The sequence below is a fragment of the Saccostrea cucullata genome, unplaced genomic scaffold, assembly GCF_032062105.1.
Source record: "Saccostrea cucullata isolate Sc308-1 unplaced genomic scaffold, CSIRO_AGI_Scuc_v1 ctg11865, whole genome shotgun sequence".
In the NCBI taxonomy this organism is placed as follows: Eukaryota; Metazoa; Mollusca; class Bivalvia; order Ostreida; family Ostreidae; genus Saccostrea; species Saccostrea cuccullata.
The window spans coordinates 1-9,623 of NW_026922754.1; the positions used below are offsets into that span (position 1 = coordinate 1).

The 9,623-nt window shown below is 31.3% G+C and overlaps 1 protein-coding gene across 1 annotated transcript; it reads left to right on the plus strand.

Moving 5' to 3' along the window:
* Positions 1-318: 318 nt before the first annotated feature.
* On the plus strand, positions 319-5,446 carry LOC134262357 (probable guanine nucleotide exchange factor MCF2L2; the record flags this gene model as incomplete). Its single annotated transcript, XM_062744730.1, has 4 exons — positions 319-435; positions 1,485-1,744; positions 4,894-5,008; positions 5,324-5,446. Coding segments are annotated over 4 exons (615 nt in total), but the record flags the coding sequence as incomplete, so codon positions are not given.
* Between the last annotated feature and the right edge of the window lie 4,177 nt (positions 5,447-9,623).

A 9,623-nucleotide genomic window follows, 5' to 3' on the forward strand; every position in this document is an offset into this window, starting at 1 on the left:
CACTGCCATTCTTTCTATAATATTGAGGGGGACCCATTTCTTATCTGCAACTCCTCCTATACCACTAAATAAAATTTAATGATACTTCCACAGATTCTTTATTACATAATGACATTGTGCACCTCCTATTTTACTTTTTGATCTACCACTTATTTTGGGTCTTCTGTAGCAAACATGGATTTTGCAATTATAATCATATGAGAGGCAGGAGTGTCATTTTGTGAGCTCAATGTTCATAGTGCCTCTAGTTTTGTCTTGTTCAAATGTTCTAAAAAAAATTTTTATTCTTTACGTAAAAATTATTATATTGTGTTTTAGGTTGTGTTATGTAATGAGCCCAGTGAGATGTTAGACTACATCAGTGAGGACCAATTAACCAGCGATGTGGGGGGTAAACTCGAGTTTGACGCCAATGAGTGGACTCAGCACAAATCTGTACGTAACTGTAGGAACATCAAACGTAAATAATTATTATATGAAGTCTAAGAGACAGACAAATTGTACTGATTTTTCCTCAAGAAAGCACTTTTAGTCCTGCATGTTAAAATTTGAGAATGGAAAAGGGATTTTGTTGGTATATGAAGTTACTAGGGGGTAATAATTCTTTAAAGCAGCTCACTGGATGAACGGCCTCATCTCTAGCTGATTAAGCATGCCGGAGTAAATAATGAAGTAAACATAGCATTCAGGAGTGGACCATTTTGCCAATAGCTTAATGTTGGTAATGATTCATTCATGCATAATTGATCAGGTTAATTTTTCAATCTTCATAAGTGATTTACCAACAAATTATACGGACCCTGTGTAATCACGTAATCACTGTAATATTTGATATACAGTATTGTAGCTGAGTCATTCTGTGTGGTGTAGATTACTAATGATACTGATATCTAGATATGGCTGGCCTTCATCTCCCTATATATTTTAAGTTATCATCTGGAAGGGAAGAGCACCTGTTCTCACATTATTACTCTGAATTATTTCATTTAGATAACAGAGATATTTTCTGTAATCTTTGTTTATAAACATCGGACCAGTTGGGGGTACTTGTTGAACTCTTAAGAAGGTGGTGATAAGTGTGAATATATTACCTTACTCTATTTCCTGTGTGTTAATTCAAATCCAGAATTAGATATCTTTTTATATAATATGTACAATTTATTTTGACACAGATAAAGAAAAAAATCAATTAAGATAAATCTGGTTCCTTAACTATAAAATACTTATCTTACTATGCAATCTGATTACATTCTATTTTTGAATTGTATGGTACAAGAGTTCTTGGTACATGATTTTTGGTGTATACAAGTTGATATGAGAGATTTACCAGTATTTATTTTATAAATTAATACCTTTCGTGAAAAAATAGACATATCAGTATCCCCAGAAAACCTCAATTACCAACAACAAAAGATTCATTAAACAGATGTAAATGGAATTAATATAATTTTTAAATTATTTTTTACGTTTATTAATTTCACCAGGCTGTAGAGAAGTTTGCCTCTAACACGGAGAAGATGGGGACAGCGGTACAGGTCTTGGTCAAGAAGTACGAGGAGATCGAGATTCCTAACGATGTCCCGGGGATGGAGAAACTGATACAGGACCACATCCAGGGACGTAAGGAAATCCTCGACGACCTAGCCTCCACCGTCACCCACGGAGAAACGCTGCTCAGCTGTATCAGGGGGGATAACTCAGAAATCCACTTCACTCAGGCTACACACGTTAGAAGTCTAGAGAAGTAGGTCATAACAGCATTAATCTGCTGCTTTAAAACTTTCAGATGGTATATTGAATTCTATCAAATTGTAATACATGTACATGTATATGAAAAATCTTAAACTCTTTTTTTTAAAATATTCTTGAACAGACTTATAATGACAAAAGATATGTTGTAAACTTATGCATGTATTTTTGTGAAGTAACTAGAGGAAAGAAAATTCCTATGTTAGTATTTAGGTATTATTTGTGAAACAACAATAGCTTTGGGTGTAAACTCTAAGAGAAGGAATTTTTTTTATTTACAGAGTGAGTTTTAAAGTCAAAAACTGTATATATACCATATAATGGGTAATTTTACATGCTGTGAATTTTAACTAATGTTCACTTGTTCAATAATTTCATCAACAGAAAAATTTTATCAGAAACCACAGCAGTAATATTTTATAACAGAAAAAAGTGTAACAGCTCACATCGGAACTTGTTAGATTCCTCAGAACTGTTTGTTTTTTAACACCTATGTACACATTTTACGTAGCAATTCCAATTTTGTGCGAGGGAAAATTTTTAATGTCCAGATAATGACAATTTTTACCATCATCTATATTCTTGCTTCGTTTTGATCATATTTTTTAAAACTTTGCCATATTTTAAAGACGTACAACACACTGGGGGAGATAACTCTTGCGATTTCAATTGAACGTTTGACGTAACGTCAAATTTAACGTCAGAAATAAAGCGTCAAAACGACGAGTAAAACGATCCCGATGTATATCAATCATGAAAGAAAATTGGGATATTGGGCTTGGCTGTGATTGTGCGTACCATACTCAATATTAATTAGTATTTTTTTAATTAACCCGATTAAACTCCGTAAAAAGCAAGACTTAAAATACCATCCCTTAATGTTTATTTCATTTCATTTCATATACAAAAAATTGTATTTTTGATCAAAGCGCAGAATTTTTTTTTTATTCTTTAAATTTTATTTTGCCGAAATTCTCATTATGTACAATTGGCTATATAACATTCCGATTAATGGTCTTCATTACAATTTGTGCATACACGATATAAATATTGTTTTTCTTCTTTAATTAAATAAAACAACAATAAATAAACAAAAAACCTGTTACAATGTAAAATCGATGTTGTTCTCAGACCCTTACTGATCAAAGAGGAACAACTCTGAAAATGTAGGAGATGTTTATTTTCCTCCCTTTATTCACGGTTTTCCACAGAATCAATCTATACACAGCAAGACCTGATAAATCCGAGAATTGAATACTATAGACCTGAAATGCACAATGTAAGTATATAGAATTGAAAAGAATTGTTTACTTGTTACTGAAATTATCTGCATTCAAGAATATCCTATTGCAGCAAATCGTAACTGACTTTCTGTCAACAATGTCGGTTCGCATTTCCTCGAATCAAAACAAAACGTAGTCTATAAGATTTTAGAAAATATCAATGTGCGATTTGATATAAATTGAAATAGATGAAGAGTTTAATTATTGATATTTTGATGTTCATGTGGACGAATACGGAATTTTCATTTTAACTTTAGAAGCGACGACATTGAAAGAAATGCGTACAATATCATGAGGGGTGTATGTACATCTAATGCAAATGTCGATGTATCTTCACGGCCACATACTGTCTCGTTTGAAAAGATGACATGAAAGAACATACACCATTTTTTTAATGAATAAAATTAAAGAAATAAAATTAAAAATCAACATATTCAAGTTCAACAAAACTTGAATTCGTATCCAGGTTTCATGAGATACTAGTATGGAATGCATAAACGCATACGTATATGGACTAGACACTAAAATCTTTCAGTAATTTTTTCCTGATACATATAAAAAGAGTAGTCAATATTTATTCTGCATTCATGAATTTAAAAACTAATGCATACCTCCGGGATTCTTGACGAAATACCAGTATATTTGCACTGTAAACGACGTTTCGTCAAACGCTAAATGGTCTGCGACGCAAAAAAGGAAGGGGTGGGGGTGATAGGGGTATTCAAAAATTGCCTAAAAATCTACATTTAAATACGCTTTACATATGAGAACTTTTAAATTTGTAAGTTAATATATTTTTGAAGCAAAAGCAATATTCCAATTTAATTTTTTAAATGTGTATTTGTAGATTCATATAACAAAGTGATCGACCCCCGTCTGAAAGACGCGCGGGAACGTGTTTTATTGAGAAAGGGGGAGGGGGTAATTTTCCGCTATTAAATGAAAACTGGTCGTACAAAAATTATACAAAAAATTATTAAGATTATTTTTACTACCAGCTACCTAAAGAAAGTTTTTTACAAAAATTAAACGACAGGTTTTTTCACAAAAAAATTTTGAATTTGAAAAATACGCAATTTTCAAGGCTTAGAAAATTCATAGTTTTTCAGTTTAAGGTCTTTTAAAATTGTTTTGATGATATGTATATCAAAACGATGACTATGTTTTTGTGTTAAATGGTTAAAGGAATAAGCCAATGAAATTTGACATTTATATCTAACCTGGTTTTTTTGAAAATCAAGGTTTAAGTAGTTCATTGATTAAAAAATTTCTCTCCTTGTAAACAACTAAAGGGGGGTAACTTTCGGAAGTTCCTGTCCAAAAACCACTCGAACGATTTTGTCCAAAATATGCATACATGCAGTAGATATAGTCATGTACTAAATATACAAAAATAACGAAAATTAAACGACAGGAATTTTTTGGGGTAGGTGTGTTGTACATCCTTAAATGGTATAGTGAGACAAAAGTCAATATGCATGTAGACTGAGTATTCAAAGGTGTGAAATGATCCTAGCTTGTAAAATGGACATCTCAAGAACAATCTTGCTTTTACAGAGTGAAAAATTATTATCTTTGACAGGATAAAGTCAATCAATGACTAAAGTATCTATCTGTAATTTAATGATTTGACTGATTACCATAAAAAGGGAAATTTCAATGAAACATCCAGTTACTTTTGATAATGCAGTTAGAGGTATAACGGGTATCCATTGTATATAGTATTTAAAAAGGAAGTCAGTCTGACTATATATTTATATCAATAAGATTGGTTTTACTGAATTTCTGATTTTAATTGTTAGGACATCTTCTGTCATGTTTTGAAGATACAACTTTTGAGCCAATCTTTGTTTAATTGCAGACTTCTGATAAAACTTGAGGAGATTAAGAAAGAGTTTGAAGGATTCTGGGCTCGACACGAGAAGAGACTTAAACAGGCACTGCTTCTACGGCAGTTTGAGGAGGAATTTAAATTAGTAAGTCATTTAGGATACATGGGCCCTACTTTTTTGACAGTTACTTTCATAAGTAATGGAGAAAACTGACACTCTTATAGAGCAGGTTATAAGAATTATTTAATCAAAAATAGATTTTTCATAGAGCAAGTCAAATGATATAAAATATATGTGATTTATGTACTTATGCAGATAGTAAAATTTTTGTTTTTTTAATCAAGATGTTTTTTTCCATTAGTTGATTTTAGGCTCACAATTTCAATTAATTTAAATTGTTAATCCTTTAAAATTTAGCTAGAATCCTTATTTACCCAGTATTATGATTTGATTTTCCAGTACCAGTATAATGTAGAACGTAAGCTGGAATGGCTACAGACAAGAATGTCCCAGTTAGGAGACTCACTGGACAAGGTGGAGGAACTCTTCCAGGAATTCGAGGAGTTTGAGACTGAAGCTCAGGTAAGATTTCAGGCTAACATTCCCAGGTAAAATTCAGGTGAAATTCAGTGTGGATTAGAGGTGGAATCCAGAAGATGGTATGCTGTAGGAGTTAGTGCCCTTTGTACAGAATGCAGTCTATAAAGTAATATGGATAGTTTGCAGTTGTACTGTATAATGGGTTATTTTTATGATAATCAAATTACGATATAGCTTCTTTGTAAGCATCTTAAAATTGCAAAAAAATTAAATGTGCATAAATTTGTCACTGATTGTGCACTGTATATAAAACTTAAAACACAATTTCATCACCCAAATGGGACAGTCACAAAAATAGGACTCTCACCTCAAATTAAAACTACCAGTATCGTAACATATTTTCACAAAAAGTTTGTAATACACAGAAAATACCGGTTATATAGTACTCTGTCTTTTAGTTTAATTAAATTCTTTTGAAAGATTTTTTTTTAAGTAAACAAAATTAATTAACTATTTTCTTTGATATAACTTAGTCCAGCAATGGCCCATTCAGGTAGTTTCATAATTTAAGGTGAGAAGTTCCCCTGTGAATGAGAAAATTTCTCACCTGTGTTACGTCCTTGGGACTTTAATTAATTCCTGTGAAGGGTTTACATAGTACTCTCTGCCTACCTGTTCACACTGGATTATAGCTTGACTTCTTAATACTTTAATCTAATGGAATCATATGAGAATTTGATGAATAATTTGGCCAACAACTGACCTGATTTTATCTGCCTGTTGGAGACCAAACTAATTGGATGTGGAATATTTCTATCCATATTTGTAGGTCTGTATTACATTCTTTTCACTAATCACAAGAAATTTTTGCTTATTGAGGAATAACATATGTAATTGAATGTATGTGTGATTTTTTAATCTATAATAAGTAATCACTAATACCAACTATTTAATGTGGTGTGCCAAGATTCAGAAAGCTGAATACATGTATGTATGTTCGGTTTCCCTCCTCTGTAAAAAATGATGCTCAAGTTTAGATTGGTGGTAGTTAGAGATTTAGATTAAAACTTCTTTTTCTAAATAAAAAGATTGGTCATCTTTTATAATATCTAAATTGAACCAGGAATAATTAACTCAATATACTGAGTTGTCCCACTGGTTTTGATATATGACAATACATGCTGTCACAAAATATGGACAAAAGAAACATAAATATGACAGGTTCTAGAATTTGTTGGATAATTTAACAGATTTTTGTAAATTGAAAAAGAAAATGACTGGGCGTATAGAAAGAATATATATGTTCTCCCTCTATCTTCAAGAGATTGTGAACTAGGGAAAAAAACTTGGATTTAAATTGGTTCAATTCTATTTGATAATTTAGATCTTCGATTGATTAGAATATTTGTCTTTGCTTTAAACTCTTCTGTGAGTCTGATTTGAATAATTATTGAATCCATGCTTCTGAAAGCAGTACTATAGGGTTTAAATGAAAATTGTTCTGTCATTGTTTGGAGTTATAGCCGTTTATACGTTAATGATAGGAAAAACTAGGGAGAGATAAAAGCAACAGAATAAAATATCAACATCAATATTTCATTTTGGTCCAATTTGTAAAAGGTGCATGCACCTGTCTTCTTTCTTCTTTACAAGGTTATCTTTTTCCAGCTCAAACCTCCTATCTTATAATCTGTGAATTTTTAGTCCAAAACTTTATTCAGGCCTTAAAATGAGTTAATGTATTTTTTTTTTACAAATCCTACATCATTCTTTGTCTTACACATTAAACTTTAGTGATAGGGAGAGCTGTTATATTTAAGTCCCTCGTCAGTAGGAATCTACTGTATTTACCTGTGACCAGTAGCCAGGTGAAATATCTACCTCTATAGAGATCACCTGTAGTATTATCAGTCCCCCACCTAACCTACAGAGTCCCTTATCCTCAGTGTTCACCCCCCTAATCTGACAGTTTGTGTGATTCGTGACAACTCAGGATAAACAGCTACTACGAAGTCTTGTTTTCTCCTATCAAAATTTCATTATGTGTCATTTTTGTTAGAGTAAAACGATATATATCGGTACATTTGGTGTATAGATAAAACTGGTTGTCTCTCCTTGAAGGTTGCTTCCCTTTATCTCTCTAATCCAGGGTTACATGAATATTAAGCTCTCATATTACAACTAACTTTTCCATTCATGGGATCTTCCAAAAAGTATTTTTTCCAATAATTTATTTTAAAAAATGCATGTTTCTAAATCAAAAGTTGCATCAATTTAAGAAAATATGACTACGAAAATAATTTTTATGGATTTCCTTGTTCATTTTGGTCTAGTTAATTTACATGAGTCAGAGAAGTTTTTTTTTTAAGGACACACTACATGTACTACAAACAAAAAACTGGATACATTTATTGTTGGTATACATTTCTGGACTTATTTTGGTTGTACCGTAACTAATACACTTATCATATATTTCTTCCGTAATGCCATTTCACTGTTGTAAACTGATCATTGTAATACAATTTTTCATTATTCAAAAATTTTGTATAAAAATGATTTTTTGGCTAAACTTATTCAATTGACTTATTTAACAAAAGTTTGTATCATCTATTCTTAAAATTAAGGAAGATTTAAGTTTTTTCAATCTACAAATTTAAAATTTCATTTTTAGAATCAGTTGAATCACATTTTAAAATCAGGAGCTCCCATTTTCGAAAGAACTTGCAACTAAGGCCAAACTTAGTTTTGGTTATTAATTTCTATTTGACATTAATTTAAGAATGGTTTTAATCATTAAAAAAAAAAAGATTTTACAGAGATATATTTATGTTTGAAATTTGAAACAGAATTATCTATTTTTAAGAATTTTACAATCAACTAAGGTTTTTGGTCTATGTTTTTTATTTGTTTGTTTTTTGTTTAGTGTTTTTTTTTTTTGGTGTAAAATGGGTCCTAGAAATTACATTTATAGTCATGCAGGCTTTGATTCTTTTATGATTAATGGATCATAATATTTATAAATGTTATCATATTTTTGATTGGTGATTTAAATATATACATAAGGACTATTTAATTAAGGTCTTCCGTTTCCAACGGAAGACCTTCTACTGATTCTGAAGATTAAGATTATTCTTATTATTTTTTTTTTGTTTTCTTCCTAGACGCCAACTTTGAGGCCTCATATCTCGCTCATTTCGCAATGGATTTTGCTCAAATTTTCAGACATTATAGATGGTAATAAACTCTTTCAGAATGCTGTCTAAAATTTCAAAAATTCACTTCCGGTGTTGAGTTATTTCCCTTTAAACGAAAAATTATAGGCTTTCATTTCCAGACAAAGGCTCAGAGACCACTAGAGCTGGAGCAGAAATTTTACTGGTTTTAGATAACAGAAGGATTGAAGTTGTGCACATCGGTTTTTGTTTTTCGATTTCTGTATTCAAAATGGCACTATATAGGGGTCAAAAAATAGAACGCCTAAAAGAGCGAAAATTTACACATATTTTCCTTTTTATCTTGAAAACTAAAAATATTTTGTTAAGACATGTTGAACAAAAGTTGTGCATAATTGCAAGGGCTTTCATATAATACTATTCAAAAGGGGCTGGCCCCTATGATTAAGGATTTAGGGAGCTTGAAAGTTTTTGCTTTATAACTCAAAAACGGTAAATATTTCGATCTGGATTATACGAACAAAATTGTTCTTTGACACCTTTTTGATCTGATGAGAATGTTTATTTGTTCGAATATACCAGGGATATTGCGTAACACGAAGTAGAAAGCAGGCCAGGTAAACAGATAGCGTTTTTCAATCGGAAAGAAAATCAGACCTCTTCATGTGTATAATTTATACAAACTTCCTATCAATAATATACCCTATGGTATTTAATGTTAAATTTCTACTAAAAGGTCTTTATACATGCTTTACGGTTCATTATTAAATTATTTATATAACAATTAGTTTTTCTTTTTTATGTATTATTAATTAGTTTTATAGTGAACACGTCTTCATCGGAATATATTAAATCTATCTTTCTACGTTAAATATAGTTATAAGTAATTTTAAGCTTTATTAATCGAATAATTCACGATCATTTAGTTGATCTCCACGTTCGCCAGCCTAGATGTTTGTAACAGTTGCGTAATCAAACGCGCCAATCCCACGCTCCGATCGGGGTCACTTGTGTACCAGCCACCTGTTGTCGTAAACAAAGCAAGT